Source organism: Cucurbita moschata, unplaced genomic scaffold (assembly GCF_002738365.1).
Source record: "Cucurbita moschata cultivar Rifu unplaced genomic scaffold, Cmos_1.0 Cmo_Scf00035, whole genome shotgun sequence".
In the NCBI taxonomy this organism is placed as follows: Eukaryota; Viridiplantae; Streptophyta; class Magnoliopsida; order Cucurbitales; family Cucurbitaceae; genus Cucurbita; species Cucurbita moschata.
This window is the reverse complement of record NW_019268551.1, coordinates 393,531-411,443: the sequence shown is the minus strand read 5'-3', so window position 1 is coordinate 411,443 and position 17,913 is coordinate 393,531. Positions and strand designations below refer to the sequence as shown.

Sequence of the window (17,913 nt, the reverse complement as noted above, 5' to 3'; positions counted from 1 at the left end):
ATATATATATATATATATATATATATATATATATATATATATATATATATATATATATATATATATATATATATATTAAAATTAAAAATTTATCTAATTTGACCGACTCTATGAACTAACTAAATTTATAAATTTTTCGTTACTTCCTGCTCAACTTAACCAAAATAAGTTCGTAAGGAGTTGGTTGGGTCGATCAAGTTTTTTTTTTAACCCCTAATTAAAATTAGTTAAATAGTAATAATAATTTCAAAATTTTATGAAAGGAATGTTAATATATATATATGTATATATATATATTTAATTATCTAAATTTAGTTACCGTCTCAAATCACTCAACGAAAATAGTATTTTATCCTAAAAATAAATCAAACTTCAAATTGGTAAAAAAAAATGTACAGACCTTAAAAGACGTCCACATTATTTATTCGGATTTTACCCCTCACCACCATTTTTTCTCTATATAAACGCCCCTTTAAAATTTTAAATCCTCACAAAAAAAATTTAAATCCTCACAAAAATTCTCCTTTTTTTTGCACTCGATGGCCGAATTGAAGAACCATGGCGTCTGCGGCGCAAAAAGATCGGCCTCCGATGAAACCGAGGCGATAAAATTCGATCCTAAGAAATCAACGGCCATGGTTCCGTCTCTCCTCGAGGATCCAGCGGCTGCGATTGCAAACACGCGTCACGAATTCGGTGAACACGGAGGGGTAAACATGTCCATTGAAGCCTCCGCCACATTCACCGTCATGGAACCGGAGACGATGCGGCGGATGTTCGCCGGAGAGCTTGGTCCCGACCGTGATTTCTATATTTACAGTCGTCATTTCAATCCGACGGTGTTGAATCTTAGCCGTCAGATGGCTGCCCTTGAAGGCACCGCTGCTGCCTACTGTACCTCCAGCGGAATGTCCGCCATCTGCGCCGTCCTCCTCCAACTCCTCGCCAGCGGGGACCATGTCGTGGCGTCTAGAACCCTCTACGGTGGGACCCACGCGTTGCTGGCTCACTTTCTCCCGAGGACTTCGAATATAACGACGTCGTTTGTGGACATAGGTGATTTGGAGGAGGTGGAGAAGGAAATTGTGGAAGGGAAAACGAAGGTGCTTTATTTTGAAGCGGTTTCGAATCCGACTTTGGCGGTGGCGAATATACCGGAACTGTGTCGGATTGGCCATGCAAAGGGTCTGACGGTGGTGGTGGATAACACTTTCACGCCGATGGTTCTGTCTCCGGCGAGGCTCGGTGCTGACGTGGTCGTCCACAGTATTTCCAAGTTCATCAGCGGTGGAGCTGACATCATTGCAGGTACTTTTTTCTTTTTTCTTTAAACTTTATTTACTTAATAAAAATAAAATAAATTTTAATATCTGGTTTAAAAAAAAAAAAAAATTAATGTATATTCTTACTTTATTATATTTTTTCTTAATTATTAATTGGTAGCGTTTACCTTCTTTAAATGCTTAAATACACTGATTAACATTTTTACTATTAAAATATATAAAAATGAAAATTGTGCTTTTTAGTGCTGACGTCATCCCTGCTATTTTGTCTAGTTTTTTGTTCCGTGACTATTGGAAAAAGTGGAAAGTAATATCAACTTGCATCAATAATTGAGGATTTTGCTATTAATAATGGTAAAAAATTAAAAAGAAATTTTTTTTTTCAAATTTAAATTTTCATAAATTTTATGTCAGTTGAACTTTGCTCATATTGGTAAAAGTTACAATGTTTAGACTCGAAATAAATATGAATTTATTATTAATTTTAAAATATACTTTTTTTTTTCATATTTTTTTATTATTTAATTTAAATTTTAATTAAATGTTTAAAAACAGGTTGAAAAAATTTACCATTGAAGTAATTACCCAATTCAGTAATAATATATATATTTTTATTTTCATCGTTTTTAACGAAGAAAAATAATAAAATATTTTTTAATTTTTAGTTTAAAAAAGATTTATAAATATTGGTTGGCGAATGGGGTCATGTCCTGTGATGACAGATGATAGGTTTTGTGGTTGGTTGCTCGTGAATTATGAGTCCTTTTGCTTTTGGTAGCCACTTTTTCTAAAAGTGCTTTTGTTTGTATTGTGATGGGATGAATCATATATATATGTATATGTATATATATCGAGTTTAGTAGCGATATAACGTAGAGGATTGGATTGGACGGGATATGTAGGTGCGGTATGTGGGCCTTCGAAGCTAGTGAACTCGATGATGGACCTACGACAGGGTAGCTTGATGCTTCTAGGGCCAACCATGAACGCAAAGGTGGCGTTCGAGCTCTCGGAGAGAATCCCTCACTTGAGCTTGAGAATGAAGGAGCATTGCAAAAGAGCAGCGGAGTTTGCAGAGAGAATGAAGAAGGCAGGGTTGAAAGTCATATACCCGGGGCTACCAGATCACCCACAGCACCAACTTATGAAGAGCTTGGTGAACTCAGAATACGGGTTTGGAGGAATGTTGTGCCTTGACATGGGAACTGAGGAAAAGGCGAACAAGCTCATGAATATACTCCAAAACACCACACAATTTGGGTTCATGGCGGTGAGTTTAGGGTACTATGAAACCCTAATGTCATGCTCGGGTAGTAGCACGAGTAGTGAAATGAGCCGAGAGGAAAAGGAACTCGCAGGAATCTCGCCCGGGCTCATAAGAATGTCTGTTGGATATATTGGCACATTGGACCAAAAATGGAGCCAGTTTGAGAAGGCTATAGCCAAAGTGGAAGCGAAGGAGCTTCCATTTTGTAACAATTAGTTACAAAAATTGAACATTAGTCCCTATGAGTATGACCCTTTTAAATTAATAAATTAATATCTTTTAAGTATCTATCATTTTCATAATAATTAGGCAAATAATAATAACTTAATATAAATTTTAAATATTTTTACGGTCTTTTCTCAAACATTGAACGATAAAAACTGTCGGCAACTATATTATAGTAATTAATGGGAGCCAACGTTAATCAAAATGATTAAATTTTATGATTTTTTTTTACGTGGGGGTAAAAAAGTTTCGACAGTTCGTGCAAAATTTAGTAAATTAGAGGGAGTATTCACGTGTGGTCGGGTTAAACTAAAACAAATAATAAACCTAAATTATTTATTTAATTTTAAATAAAATTAAAATATTAATAAGTAAATTTCTATTTATTTATCTATTTTTAAATATTAAATTAAGATAGGAAGCTCAATTTCAATTTTTTTTTTTTTGAAAAACTACGTTAAAAATTAATTTTTATAAATTGTTGGAAAAGAAATAATTATAAAAATTAAATAAAAGATATATATAATTATGAGCAAAAATATATTTTTAAAAATTAAGAATAACATAATCTGATAAATAAAATTGATATAAAATTAAAATTTCAAAATTTAATGGAAATTATAATATATATAAAAAAATTTAAATATTTTTTAATTTATTAAATTTGGGCAAAATTGAAATAATTTTTGAAGTCCTCACGTGATATTTAAATAATATTTTCGCTGCTTAGCATTAAAACCCCCAAATTAGACCTTTTCCCACTTCCCTCTCGGATTCAAAGCTCCAGGCTCCCACGGTTAACATTCAGCCCTTGCTCCCCACCCGATTTTCTCCTCAACCTTCCTCGAACTAGTAAGTAATTCAAGTTTTATGTTCTTTTAATTTTCAATTCTTTGATTTCATTCGTCGTTGTCGATCGATTTTGAGAATTGTTGTTCTTCGGTCCATGATTTTTGTAATTCTAATTTGTGAGAGAGTTTGGATTACGGCGACGTGGTTTGATTTTGTTTTCATTCAAGCTTGTTACTATTTTTGCTATGATTTGTGGGATTTCAACTAGTCGTAGGGCTTGTTTTTTCTCCTCCCTCAAGGATACTGTTGAGCTAATAGATCGAGTCCCTTCACTTTAGGGTTCGCATAGTTGGGGTTTCTCAGTGGCCCTTCGCGGTCAGAGGATAGTAATTTCACGATAACCGTTTTGCAGCTGCTTTCCAAATGGGGAAATATTTAGTAAATCGAAAATTATGATAAATTTTTATAGAAAAGCAAGACCCAAGTAGGGTTTTTGTGACATTGTTAAAAATTGAAATGGTATTTTGACAGTTTGGAGAGTTAGTAGTTGTTGAGTTTATGTACAGAACGATCAACTATTTGCCAATTCTCTTTTATAATGAATTGTTGGAAAATATGGATTTAAGACATCCAAGTAATTTAGGAAGTGAAAAGAAGATAATGGATTCAGCTCAGAATGCATCTTCTGCTGCCGGAACTGGTGGAAGTGGTGGGAATGGATCAGTCATCAATGATACTTCAGCATCAACTACTGTGGATGATTCAAAGCAAAACTTGAACCAAGTAATCAATTCCATACAGAAAACTTTGGGTATCCTCCATCAGCTCAACCTCACCGTTTCTAACTTCAATGCTGCCTATCAGCTGCCTCTTTTACAACGCCTGTACGTCCAGTTTTGCTTCATCTAATGTCTGATTCGTTCATTATTCACTACTCGTTCCACTCTATATCAGTGATATGTTTTTGGATTTTGCAGTAATTCTCTCGTTTTGGAGCTTGATAACATGGTTAAATTATCAGAGAAGTGCACCATCCAGGTCCCTATGGAGGTTGTTAAGTGAGTCTTTGTACACCTATTCTGGTTTCTAGCTTTGCAAGCGTATTTTTTTATATTATTATTATTTTTTAACTCTTCTATTCTTCTTGGCCCATTTCTTACTTTTCTTTTGATTAGCTTGATTGATGATGGGAAGAATCCAGATGAATTCACGAGGGATGTCTTAAATAGTTGCATTGCAAAAAATCAAAGTACAAAAGGCAAAACTGATGCCTTCAAGGTAGTCTTTACATCTCTATGGGGCATACTGTTAAAAATATACTTATACCTTTTTTTCTTTTATCTTGATTCCAAAGATTCAAGAAAATATTTATTGAATGTTGTACTGCTTACCATATTCAGGGCTTACGGAAGCATCTTTTGGAGGAGCTTGAACAGACATTTCCTGATGAAGTTGAGTCTTATAGAGAAATTCGTGCTGCTTCTGCTGCCGTGAGTTGAAATTTCTTTCCTGCTGTCAATTTTATCTCTACCTTCAATTTTTCTATATATATATTTCATTTCAAACTGATCAAAATATTTTCTACACTTTTATGGTTTAATTTTTTACTTTATCTATAGCCATAAGGTATATGTATTTTCGAAGTTCGCCTCATCCTTTCACAAGCATTTCTTGGCCATTTATATCTTTTTGGTGGTTTTGGATATAACATCAGAGATGTGAAAAATGTAAACTATGTTTTGGTGTCAGTTCTAGGTATAGTAGGAGGATGTTCATTACTTTAATTGTATTGTATGTTAAGTTATTAAGACTCACATACTCTTTAGACTGTTCTACTACACGTAGGAGTGGTTTTAATATAAGATATTGGACAAGTTCTGTTCTGTTATTTTGAGCTTGGTTGCAGGTTATAGTTACTTTGTTGTATGGTTTACGTTGGTTTTTTCTTAGTGTCAAAAAATAAGAGGAAACAAGTAGCATGTTTGTTTTATGATTCATAGGTTGATTGAATGCTGCTTGCTTAAAAACTACTTTCTGGTTATTTTTTAAACATCTCTCAAGCCAATTTTACCTCAAAAATACTTTCCTTTATGAATAAAATGGCTTAATGAATTTAGAATCAGATTAAACTATTTTATTTTCTAGTTTGTTGAGCAAAGTTTTGTAATTAGCTTTGGAGTACTTACTGCCTCTAATTGTATAACCATCTTTCCACTTTCGGTGCATAGTAAATATTTTGTGATATCAAGGTCTGTTGTTCACGTGCCCCAGTGGAAATTAGGGTACTCAGTTTTTTTTTTTTTACTTGGTGGTAGTTTTAAGTTTCACTATTCATGTCGGTGCCATAGCTAAGTGTTATTGTATCATTGCTCCTTTCAAGCGAATTAAACTTATATTGCATAAGGACATTAGAACGAGAATGAGTCCTGTCCTTGTGACTTAGATACCAAAAATTTGATCGGAGCTGAAATTTTAATGCAATATCAGTGGAATACACAAGATATAACCTCTTACGGGCACAAAAATTTCCCAACTATGTATACATACTACATCCATCTTGCTTTAGATAAGAGGTTCTTCTGCAATCATTGCTTAAATATCTTCTTCTAGAGGGCAACCATAGAATCCAATTGTCAAGTCCTTTCCTGTCTTCAAGTAAGTTGGCCTTTAAAATTTTCACCATGGATTGGTGGCTTTCTTGATAAATGTCAGCAAGAGGTGTAGAATTTAATTCATGCTCATAAGAGTTCAGTTCATCTTCGCCCATCTTCGCCCATCTTTTTCTGTTTGTGTCCTTCGATTGTGCTGTCTAGTTGAATTGTTTGATTTCTCCCATTCCACTATCAATCCAACCCGTAATATTGGTCAAATGTATGGGCAAAAGAAGCACATAAATCATGCCAATATTTTCCTATTTTCCAGATCAATCAACACCCAACCCCAAAAACTATTCCCAACTGTAATTTGCACTATTTGTGGATCTCCTCATCTTTCCACTCCAACCTAGCGTTAGCCTCATTGGAAGAGGGAAATTAAGCTCGAGTGATGCAAGGTGTCTTTACAAAGGTGCTAAAACTTCGATCCCCATCCATAAATGCAATTCCCAGAATGAGATCATATGATTCTAGCCACCATTGTCAGATGATTTTGGTCTCTGTGGAATCGGTCCGAGTATTGGCTTGATTTGCGTGCTACTTTTGCCCATACATTTGAGCTATATTTCCTATTTCCCAGATCATTTTCTGAGATCAAATGGCTGGATATCAATTTGATTGAAATTTGATGGGAAATAAACCTGGATTGCTATATTAAAATATGTGGGTGATAACCTTTTTAGACGACTGTTCCTTTCCTTCAATATTTACTAACAAACTCATCATCTTATAGCTTTGTGCCCATAGCATGTACGAGTATGGGAAACCAAAAACTTCTACATTTTTTGGACAGCTAGTGAATCAATTATAACTATAAAAGACACAAGGATATACTATATCGAAAACTCTTGTTTTTTATTTTTTCTTTTACGAATTTTCACTTATTCATCAACATTTCCGTTCATTATGTTTTTGTGTTATTGCGTTCGAATTTTAATCTTGTTTCAACAAATGCAGGAATCAAAAAGGATAGCGCAATCACAAAGTATGTTGCCAAACGGGGACATGAAGGTTAAGATGGAGATTTAAGTGCTTTCTGCGTTGATTATCAGGTCTTTGAAGTTCTTCTCTACTGTTATTCTTTATTATGTCTTCAGCATATATACATATTGATTGATTGGCCAGCATATATCACACGATTTTTAGTTTCATTCAACGGATTGACAATGGAATAACATAACCCTTCTTTATAAACATGTGTAAAAGAGAATAACCTTGCTAGGGAGAGGCGTTTCGTATGCTACAATGGGACGACTTATTGAGGAGAAGATGGTTATATTTTGTGTTGCTGATATGTATCCATCATTTTAGTACTTTGATTTCGAGTTTCTTGAGCATCTAGAAATCTGTGTTTCAGTGCTTTCGGAATTGTGAAAAGAGATTTATACTCAAATAGGAGTTTGACATCTAATATGGTGCTCAACTTGAGTAACCAATAGTATACGTCTCTCTGGAAAGTCAAATGTTCGAATCTCTATTATGAATAATGTTTGAATCTCTATTATGACAGGGAATTCGTTCTTATTTTATACCCAATTAAGTTGAAAAGACCTTTTCAGGATCGATTTTTCTCGCTCGAAATAGGTGAGGTGGGCTGTATCTTGGTTTCTCTAGTGGGGAGCAACGTGGGATTTGATAGCGGCTAATGAAGTTATACTGCAAAAGCCACACACAAGAAAAAGATTTAATGGCCCTGGCCCTATTCGTATTCGTATTCGTTTTCGTATTCGTATTGATTGGGCCGATCAAGGTGAAGAAGAATCACAATCCTCAAATGTTGAACTTTTGATTTTACTGGGCTCAACCCCTTCTGTTAGTTTGATTCAAGTTTTATTATATATTTTTACTTGGTATGTGAATCTTTTCTTAACTGGATTCTCACTTTTCTGTTAATAAGCATTGTAAATTCGTGTACTAATTCTTTGCCTCATTTCAGTCTCTTTGAATCTCATCTTTACCATGCTGAATAGGTGAAATAATACAAAAATACCTTTGAAATTTGGGGACGGGTTGTGCCGCACTTGTTGAGCGAACAAGTCAATCATATGAAAATCGAACTTTACATGTAAATTGAGTAAACAAGCATGACCGTAATAGTGAGTTCGAGCGAACGAAACGACATTTGATGGCAATTCAAAAGAGAAAACACGGACTTACTTGAAAGGAAAAACATCCATAAACCTAAATGACTGCATCTCCAATCGATCCTCGGTAATCAGATGGCGGTAGTCATCTCCTTTACTCTTCGGCATGGAGGTTTCTTCTGAACCGGCAAAGCTTCTTCCCCATAACGATCACAATTTGAAGGAAGTTCAGGGTAGTTCTATCTGATGAGCTGCAGAGGCATTTATTTCATTTTTCATTTAAATAAAAAAAGAAAAAGAATAAGAAAAAAAGAGCGGAGGCTTTGAATTAGACAATAAAGATTTGGGCTTTGGGCTTTGGGCTTTGGGCTTTGGGCTTTTCCACCAACCGAATTGAAAATTAAGGAATTAAATAAAAGAAAAAAGAATACATAAATAACGGCTATCTGGCACTCAATTTACGAAACGCAGAGAAGAAAGAAGAGTGTTCGTTGAAGAAGGCGATGCTACGATATGAAGGCTTCGAAATGGTAGCAATACATCAATTGATTTCAGGTATCACCTCTTCTTATACACAACTCTGTATCTCGAGGATTTCACTTTCTAAACCAACTGTTCTGCCTTGCTCCTGCGATGAAACCTAATCGACTCGTCGTCTAATCAGGACGCCCAGGGCCCTCCTCAGGAGCCTGTTTTGAAAGCAATTTCAGGTTTCTACCTTATCCTCATGCTAGGCTTCGGAATGGTAAGCAATGAATCAACTAATTTCAGGTATCACCTCTTCTTATACACAACTCTGTACATTTCCTTGTGTGAGCTTCTAACTGTTCATGCTCATGTTTCTATTTCACAACGATTGTTCATCTACGCCACATAATTGATTACTTGTTCGTTCGATATTTAGTTCCTTTTAATGTTAATTTAAGTGCAGACAGACTATATCCACACCACACCACCCCAACTCATCACTTTTGCTGCTGGTTTGGAGGTATTACAATTTTCCTTTTATTGTCTCTTTCTATTCTTTTAATTGACTATTGATTATTGATTATTTTGGTTGGAGTATGTGTCTGATTTTTGTAAGATCCTAAGATCCTGTGTTTGATACTTCAACATTGCTTAATTTTCTAGTGATACTTCAAGTTTTCTTTCGTATATTACTTCCACGTTATGTTATTATTGTTATCTGTAATGTGTGACTGAGATTTACTTAGAATGAAGATTAGCATTATTATATGATAGATTAAGCCTAATTAATTCATACATTTTTCAGTGCATCCATCTAACTTCCGGTGGTTCTTGTGTTTATGATCCTTGAGCTTGGTATGGGCTAGATCCATTTGATTTTAATGCTAATGGACTCAATTTGTGTGCCTGGGCTCATGTATATTAAAGTGGCACAGTTTGATTTGATTTTTCCCCAAAAATGGTGGAGTTTCTGTTGAGTACATGATCAGATGGTGAATTTAGTTTCAGCTGGGAAGGCCCAAGAGGAACAGGAAACAAAGTTCCGACTAGACTATGCAACCTTAGAAGAATGCAGGCAGTATCCTCATGAGATCGCTTGAAATGCCCATGGCTATTGATTAGTTCATCCAGTTAAAGTAAATCTCGAACTCTTAGCTTTAGATTTCAATGTATTTTCTTCTGCTTTTATCAAGTAATCTTGACAATGTCACACACGCTACTGCTAAATTTCCAGTGTTTGGTCTGCGCCGCATACGCTCATGCAAGTATAGCTTCTCGGAAAGACAGCTCAAATGTCGGTAAGAAACAATCAACTTTCAGTTATACAAGCAAATATAGCTTCTTGGAAAGGCAGCTCAAATGTCGGTAAGAAACAATCAACCTTCAGTTATACTAGTTACACAGTTTTGTGGCCTATATCGGTAATTTAATGATATGAATCCAAGGCGCTTATCATTTAATCTCTCCATATGTGTCTCTCCACTTGTATAGTTGGGAGATGGTGGAATGCTTTTTCAATTGCAGTTTGTTAAATTTATCATTTTAACTTGTGTTACACGTGCATCACTTGTCGAAAATAGTTATTTTTCTCTTAAATTTTGTATATTTTATATCATTTTTCTTAAATAATCACTTTCCCGTAAAGTCTATCTTCATTCTTTTTGTAGGAATTTAATTTAGACATGTGAATGTGAACACGACTCTCCACAATGGTATGATATTGTCCACTTTGAGCATAACCGGTGAATATGACTCTTCACAATGGTATGATACTGTCCACTTTGAGCATAAGCTCTCCTAGCTTTGCTTTGGGCTTCCCCAAAAGGCCTCACACCAATGGAGATAGTATTCCTTGATTATAAACCCATGATCATTCCCTAAATTAGCCGATGTGGGACTTTCATCATCCACCACCTCTCCTCGAACAAAGTACGCCTCCCCTTAGTCGAGGCTCGACTCCTTTGGAGTCTTAGTCATTTTTTACTATGCCTTCGAGGAGGGTTGACTCCTTTTCTTTTGGAGTCCTTTGTTCGACATTTTGAGGATTTACCAATCTATTGGCACGACTAAGTTTTAGGGCATGGCTCTAATACCATGTTAGATGAACACGACTCTCCACAATGGTATGATATTGTCCACTTTGAGCATAAGCTCTCATGGCTTTGCTTTGGGCTTCCCCAAAATGCCTCACACCAATGGAGATAGTATTCCTTGATTATAAAACCCATGATCATTCACTAAATTAGACTTTCATCATCCAACATACTTATTTGGATACTTATTTATATTTTATCCCCTGTAACTTATTACTGATTAGTACAATATTGACAAAGAAAGTTATGATCTGATCGGTGCACTAATCTTTTCAATGGTTTACTTTTCTCTCTTGCTTTCTCTTTTTTCACACATTTTTGTAAATGTATTGTTGTTTGTATTCTTATCTATAATCTTAGTAGAGTATAGTTAGGAATGTTATTGATTTAGCCAACTTAATCACAATGACACAACAAAGATGGAGACTGCCGGGGAGGTTCGTACATCATTCTTCTTCTTTGTTGTTTGTTTTGTCGATCCTATGTTTCTCTTATGACTTTTGTTTGTGAGTTTTTTGATTTATAATATGAGTTTTATTTTATTTTTATTTTTGGTTTAGTGCTTTCTATATATATATATATTTTTCTTTCATTTTATAAATTTATTGTGGTTTGTTTTTGTATTTATATTTTGATTCTAAATCTTTGTTATTATTTGTTTGAATTTTGATTGCTTGGGATGATTCTGCTTGGTATGGTTCCATTTAGTATTGAATGTGAAGTGTTTGGTCTTTTTTGTTTTATTTTTTTTGTGCATGTTGTTTGTTTTATTTATCTTATTTTTTCCCTCTTGCGAATTTTGTCTGAGTTCTTTAATTTGTAATTTCAATGGAGCTTTGTTTTGTTTTCTTTTTTTTACTTTCATTTATTAATTTGTTGTTTCTTTTTTATAATTTTATTTTGATTCTAAATGTTTGTCATTGTTTATTTTCTTTTATTTTATAAATTTATTGGGCTTGTTTTGATATTTTTATTTTGATTCTATGTTTTTGTGATTGTTTGTTTGAATTTTAATTCATTGTGATTGTGATGAGATTGTGATGCTATTGAAGGGTTTAATATTTTCTGTTTTGTTTTTTGTTTACATTGTTTGCTTTGTTTATTTTATTTATAATTTTGTCTATGAGTTCTTTGATCCCTAATTTTAATGGAGTTTCATTAGTTAATTGATTTGTTATTTTCTTGATTTTTTTTTTCTTACCGTTAATTAATTTGTTATTTTTTATTTGTATTTTGATCTTAAATTTTTTGTCATTGTTTGTTTGAATTTTGATTGTTTGTGATGTTTTTGTTTGTTTGAATTTTGATTGTCTGTGATGTTTTTGTTTGTTTGAATTTTAATTGTTTGTGATGTTTTTGGTTATTTGAATTTTGATTGTTTGTGATGTTTTTGCTCAGTACAGTTCCATTTAGTATTGAATTTGAAGTGTTCTTTGTGTGCATGTTGTTCTTTTTGAATTTTGATTTTTTTTTTTTTACGTTGTTTGCTTTGTTGATCCTAGTTTTCCTTGTGTGGTTTTTGTGTGTGAGTGATTTAATCTGTAATCTCAACGGAGTTCTATTAGTTCAATGGTTTGCTTCTCTTTCATGATTCATTTTTTCTTTTTCATGTTATAATTTTATCGGGGTTTGTTTTGATATTTGTATTTTGATTCGAAATTTGTGCGAGTGTTTGTTTGAATTTTGATTCTTTGGGATGATTTTGCTTGATATGTTCCCCTTAGTATTTAATTTGAAATGTTTGATTTTTTACTCTATTTTTGTTTTTTTATTTATATTGTTTGTTTTGTTGATATTGTTTCTCCCCATTGTTATTATAATGTGAGAATGTGAGAATGTTAGTTGAATGATTTGCTACTTTCTCTTCAATCAATTTTTTTTTTCTTTTTGTTTATAAATTGACTGTGGTTTCCTTATTATGTATTTTGATTTAGATCTTTGATATTGTTTGTTTGAAAAAATTTACTGTGGTTTCCCTTTTATGTATTTTGATTTAGATCTTCGATATTATTTGTTTGAATTTTGATTGCATGTGATAATTCTGTTCGGAGCTGTTTCGTTTAGTATTAAATTTGAAGTGTTGTTTGCCTATTGCTTTCCCCGTCTTATAGAGTTGTGATATTTATATTCTCAATTCTTGGTTATAAAATATAAGAATCATGGATAAATTGCTTCGGTTTGTGTTTTTTTTTTCTATTAAATTTTGATAATTTTGTAAATGTTATGGTGCTAAGGTGTCCTTGATTGTCGTGATATTTTGCTTGCCACATATAGTCTTGTTTTTTGATGTTATATGTTTAGCTCCAATTTATTTATTTCTCCGGCTTTTAATTATTGTTTCCTGACATATGTGAAGAAAATTACAGATTTAATGAAGTCAGGAAAGAGGCAAATGAAGAGATAAAAAGAAAGAAGTCAGGTTGTTATTGCACGGGTTTTACTAATCTTCCTACAAACTTTTTCAAACTTTAAATTAATTTATTGAATCTTAATTTTCGATTCTCGTTAATTATTGGTTTGCTGAAAATATGTGAAAAAAATTACAGATTTAATGAAGTCAGTGAAGGGGCTGAGGAGATGAAAAAGGAAGTTTCAACTCCCATGGAGGTGGTGGCTGACAGGTAGTTGTGGCACTTCATTACTAATTTTCCAACTAACTTAGCTTATTTTTAGGTTCTTGTTCATCATACTTTTGCTTAAATATAGATTTAATGAAATCAGCAAAGAGGTAAATGAGAGGATGAAAAAGAATGAAGTTTCAACTCGCATGGAGGCCGTGGTTGACAGGTAGTTATCGAACGTGCTTTACAGATCTTCCCGCTAACCTTTTTTGAAATTTAAATTAATTTACTGAAGCATAATTTTAGGTTCTTGTTAATTATTGTTTTGCTAATGAAGTCAGTAAAGGGGCTAACAAGGAGATGAAAAAAGAAGGAAGTTTGAAGGTAGTGGTTGACAGGTAGTTATCACTAATCTTCTAGGTAACTTTTTCAAAATTTAAATTAATTTCGCTGAATCTTATTTTTTCGGTTCTTGTTTTGCTGAAATATGTGAAAAAAAATTACAGATTTAATGAAGTCAGTGAAGGGGCTGAGGAGATGAAAAAGAAGGAAGTTTCAACTCTTATGGAGTCCGTGGTTGACAGGTAGTTATCGCATGTGCTTTATTAATCTTCCAGCTGACTTTTTTAAAATTTAAATTAATTTGCTGAATCTTATTTTTCGATTCTTGTTAAGTATTCAATGAAGGGGCAAACGAGGAGATGAATAAGACAGAAGTTTCAACTCCTATGGAGTCCGTAGTTGACGGATAGTTATGGCACGTGCTTTACCAATCTTCGAGCCAACTTTTTCAAAATTTAAATTAATTTGCTAAATCTTATTTTTCTGTTCTTGTTAAGTATTATTTTGCTAAAATATGTGATTTTTTTTTTTATAGATTTAATGAAGTCAGGGAAGGGGCAAACGAGGAGATGAAAAAGAAGGAAGTTTCAACTCCTATGAGTCTGTGGTTGACAGGTAGTTATCGCATGTGCTTTACCAATCTTCGACCTAGCTTTTTCAAAATTTAAATTAGTTTGCTGAATCTTATTTTTCGATTATTGTTAAGTATTGTTTTGCTGAAATATGTGAAAAAAATTTACAGATTTTAATGAAGTCAGTGAAGGGACAAACGAGGAGATGAAAAAGAAGGAAGTTTCAACTCGTATGGAGTCCGTGGTTGCCAGGTAGTTATTGCACGTGTTTTACTAATATTCCAGCTAACTTTTTGAAAATTTAAATTAATTTGCTGAATCTTATTATTCGGTTCTTGTTAAGTATTGTTTTTGCTGAAATATGTGAAAAAAATTTACAGATTTAATGAAGTCAGTGTAGGGGCGAACGAGAAGATGAAAAAGAAGGAAGTTTCAACTCCTATGGAGTCCGTGGTTGACAGGTAGTTATCGCACGTGTTTTACTAATCTTCCAGCTAACTTTTTGAAATTTTAAATTAATTTGCTGAATCTTATTTTTCGGTTCTTGTTAAGTAGTTTTGCTGAAATATGTGAATTTTTTTTTACATATTTAATGAGTCAGTGAAGGGGCGAACGAGGAGATGAAAGAGAAGGAAGTTTCAACTCGTATGGAGTCAGTGGTTGACAGGTAGTTATCGCACGTGTTTTACTAATCTTCGAGTTAACTTTTTCAAAATTTAAATTAATTTGCTGAATCTTATTATTTGGTTCTTGTTAAGTATTGTTTTGCTGAAATGTGTGAAAAAAAATTTACGGATTTAATGAAGTCAGCGAAGGGACAAATGAGGAGATGAAAAAGAAGGAAGTTTCAACTCGTATGGAATCCGTGGTTGACAGGTAGTTATCGCACGTGCTTTACCAATCTTCCAGCTAACTTTTTCAAAATTTAAATTAATTTGCTGAATCTTATTATTCGGTTCTTGTTAAGTATTGTTTTGCTGAAATGTGTGAAAAAAAATTTACGGATTTAATGAAGTCAGCGAAGGGACAAATGAGGAGATGAAAAAGAAGGAAGTTTCAACTCGTATGGAATCCGTGGTTGACAGGTAGTTATCGCACGTGCTTTACCAATCTTCCAGCTAACTTTTTCAAAATTTAAATTAATTTGCTGAATCTTATTATTCGGTTCTTGTTAAGTATTGTTTTGCTGAAATGTGTGAAAAAAAATTTACGGATTTAATGAAGTCAGCGAAGGGACAAATGAGGAGATGAAATAGAAGGAAGTTTCAACTCGTATGGAATCCGTGGTTGACAGGTAGTTATCGCACGTGCTTTACCAATCTTCCAGCTAACTTTTTCAAAATTTAAATTAATTTGCTGAATCTTATTATTCGGTTCTTGTTAAGTATTGTTTTGCTGAAATATGTGAAAAAAATTTACAGATTGAATGAAGTCAGTGAAGGGACAAACGAGGAGATGAAAAAGAAGAAAGTTTCAACTCGTATGGAGTCCGTGGTTGACGGGTAGTTATCTCACGTGCTTTACCAATATTCCAGCTAACATTTTCAAGATTTAAATTAATTTGCTGAATCTTATTATTCGGTTCTTGTTAAGTATTGTTTTGCTGAAATATGTGAAAAAAATTTACAAATTTTATGAAGTCAGGGAAGGGGGCAAATGAGGAGATGAAAAAGAAGGAAGTTTCAACTCGTATGGAGTCTGTGGTTGACAGGTAGTTATCACATGTGCTTTACCAATCTTCAACCTAGCTTTTTCAAAATTTAAATTAGTTTGCTGAATCTTATTTTTCGGTTCTTGTTAAGTATTGTTTTGCTGAAATATGTGAAAAAAATTTACAGATTTAATGAAGTCAGTGTAGGGGCGAACGAGGGGCGAACGAGGAGATGAAAAAGAAGGAAGTTTCAACTCCTATGGAGTCCATGGTTGACAGGTAGTTATCGCACGTGTTTTATTAATCTTCTAGCTAACTTTTTGAAAATTTAAATTAATTTGCTGAATCTTATTTTTCGGTTCTTGTTAAGTAGTTTTGCTGAAACATGTGAATTTTTTTTTTACAGATTTAATGAGTCAGTGAAGGGGTAAATGAGGAGATGAAAGAGAAGGAAGTTTCAACTCGTATGGAGTCAGTGGTTGACAGGTAGTTATTGCACGTGTTTTACTAATCTTCCAGCTATCTTTTTCAAAATTTAAATTAATTTGCTTAATCTTATTTTTCAGTTCTTGTTAAGTATTGTTTTGCTGAAATATGTGGATTTTTTTTTTTTACAAATTTAATGAAGTTAGTGAAGGGGCGAATGAGGAGATGAAAAAGAAGGAAGTTTCAACTCCTATGGAGTCCGTGGTTGACAGGTAGTTATTGTACGTGTTTTACTAATCTTCGAGTTAACTTTTTCAAAATTTAAATTAATTTGCTTAATCTTATCATTCGGTTCTTGTTAAGTATTGTTTTGCTGAAATATGTGAAAAAAAATTTACAGATTTAATGAAGTCAGTAAAGGGACAAACGAGGAGATGAAAAAGATGGAAGTTTCAACTCGTATGGAGTCCATGGTTGACAGGTAGTTATCGCACGTGCTTTACCAATCTTCCAGCTAATTTTTTCAAAATTAAAATTAATTTACTGAATCTTATTATTCAGTTCTCGTTAAGTATTGTTTTGCTAAAATATGTGAAAAAAAATTACAGATTAAATGAAATCAGGGAAGGGACAAATGAGGAGATGAAAAAGAAGGAAGTTTCCACTCATGGAATTCGCGGTTGACAGGTAGTTATGCACGTTCTTTTCTATTTATTCTTTTCTTTTTATTTTTGTTCATGTTATTTGCATGGTTGATCTTTAACCGACTTTTTCAAAAAAATATTTTATTTATTCGTTTCTTTTTATTCTTGTGCATCTTACATGGTTAATTTTTCCGCTGACTTTTCTTCATGAGTTCTTTTGTTACTGTGGTTTGTTTTTATTTGTATTTTAATCCTAAATTTGTGAGTTCTTTGAATTTTTGTGCATGTTACATGCATTGTTATTTGTTTTGTTTTGTTTAGTATTTAAATTGGGTGTATTTGATTTCTTTTTTTGTTTTTGTTGTTTTATCGATTGTATTTGTCCTTTGTGTTATACATTTCATGTTTTATCGATTGTATTTCCTTCGTTTGTGTTCTCTTTGATTTGATTTGTAATATTTGTGTTTTGATCTTAAATTTTTTGTAATTATTTGTTTGAGTTTTGATGGTTTAAATATGTGTTTTAATCTTAATTCTTTGTAATGGTTTGTTTGAGTTTTGATTGCTTATGGTCGAATTGTTTGCTACTCTCTTTCATGTTTTGTTTTGTTTTTTTTTTTTTTTTAATTTATTGTGTTTTGTTTTGATTTATATTTAATCCTACCATGTTATTTGCATTGTGGTTTGTCTGGTTTAGTATTAAATTTGGTGTATTTGATTTCTTTCTTTGTTTGTGTTCTCTTTGATTTGTGACATCAGTGAAATTGTTAGTTTAATGGTTAGTCTTGATATTTGTATTTTTTATTTAATGCTTAGCCTTGATATTTGTATTTTTTATCTTAAATTTTTGT

The 17,913-nt window shown here is 33.0% G+C and overlaps 3 protein-coding genes across 9 annotated transcripts; all 3 read left to right on the top strand.

Moving 5' to 3' along the window:
- Positions 1–485: 485 nt before the first annotated feature.
- On the top strand, positions 486–2,836 carry LOC111431210 (methionine gamma-lyase-like). Its single transcript, XM_023067787.1, has 2 exons — positions 486–1,308; positions 2,186–2,836. The coding sequence occupies exons 1-2, from the start codon at positions 540–542 to the stop codon at positions 2,764–2,766; spliced, it is 1,350 nt and encodes a 449-aa protein (XP_022923555.1). The 5' UTR covers positions 486–539; the 3' UTR covers positions 2,767–2,836.
- A 689-nt stretch (positions 2,837–3,525) lies between these two features.
- Positions 3,526–8,139, top strand: LOC111431167 (mediator of RNA polymerase II transcription subunit 10b-like). 7 transcript variants are annotated; one of them, XM_023067723.1, is made up of 7 exons: positions 3,526–3,627; positions 4,211–4,451; positions 4,545–4,625; positions 4,743–4,845; positions 4,968–5,057; positions 7,179–7,273; positions 7,806–8,139. In XM_023067723.1, exons 2-6 carry the CDS (start codon positions 4,228–4,230, stop codon positions 7,248–7,250), a joined length of 570 nt encoding a protein of 189 aa, XP_022923491.1. In that variant the 5' UTR covers positions 3,526–3,627; positions 4,211–4,227; the 3' UTR covers positions 7,251–7,273; positions 7,806–8,139. The 7 variants fall into 7 exon arrangements, with proteins under 7 accessions (XP_022923491.1, XP_022923486.1, XP_022923485.1 ...); XM_023067718.1 differs by having other exon boundaries at positions 7,781–8,139; XM_023067717.1 differs by having other exon boundaries at positions 7,732–8,139.
- Positions 8,140–8,767: 628 nt separating this feature from the next.
- On the top strand, positions 8,768–17,251 carry LOC111431164 (protein Ycf2-like). Its single transcript, XM_023067716.1, has 21 exons — positions 8,768–8,860; positions 8,970–9,293; positions 9,579–9,628; positions 9,776–9,909; positions 10,008–10,071; positions 13,233–13,285; positions 13,413–13,487; positions 13,573–13,653; positions 13,934–14,011; positions 14,305–14,384; positions 14,512–14,593; positions 14,722–14,802; positions 14,943–15,008; positions 15,152–15,217; positions 15,361–15,426; positions 15,763–15,843; positions 16,180–16,192; positions 16,414–16,478; positions 16,610–16,690; positions 16,819–16,899; positions 17,027–17,251. The coding sequence occupies exons 7-21, from the start codon at positions 13,444–13,446 to the stop codon at positions 17,100–17,102; spliced, it is 1,041 nt and encodes a 346-aa protein (XP_022923484.1). The 5' UTR covers positions 8,768–8,860; positions 8,970–9,293; positions 9,579–9,628; positions 9,776–9,909; positions 10,008–10,071; positions 13,233–13,285; positions 13,413–13,443; the 3' UTR covers positions 17,103–17,251.
- The last annotated feature ends 662 nt before the right edge of the window (positions 17,252–17,913 follow it).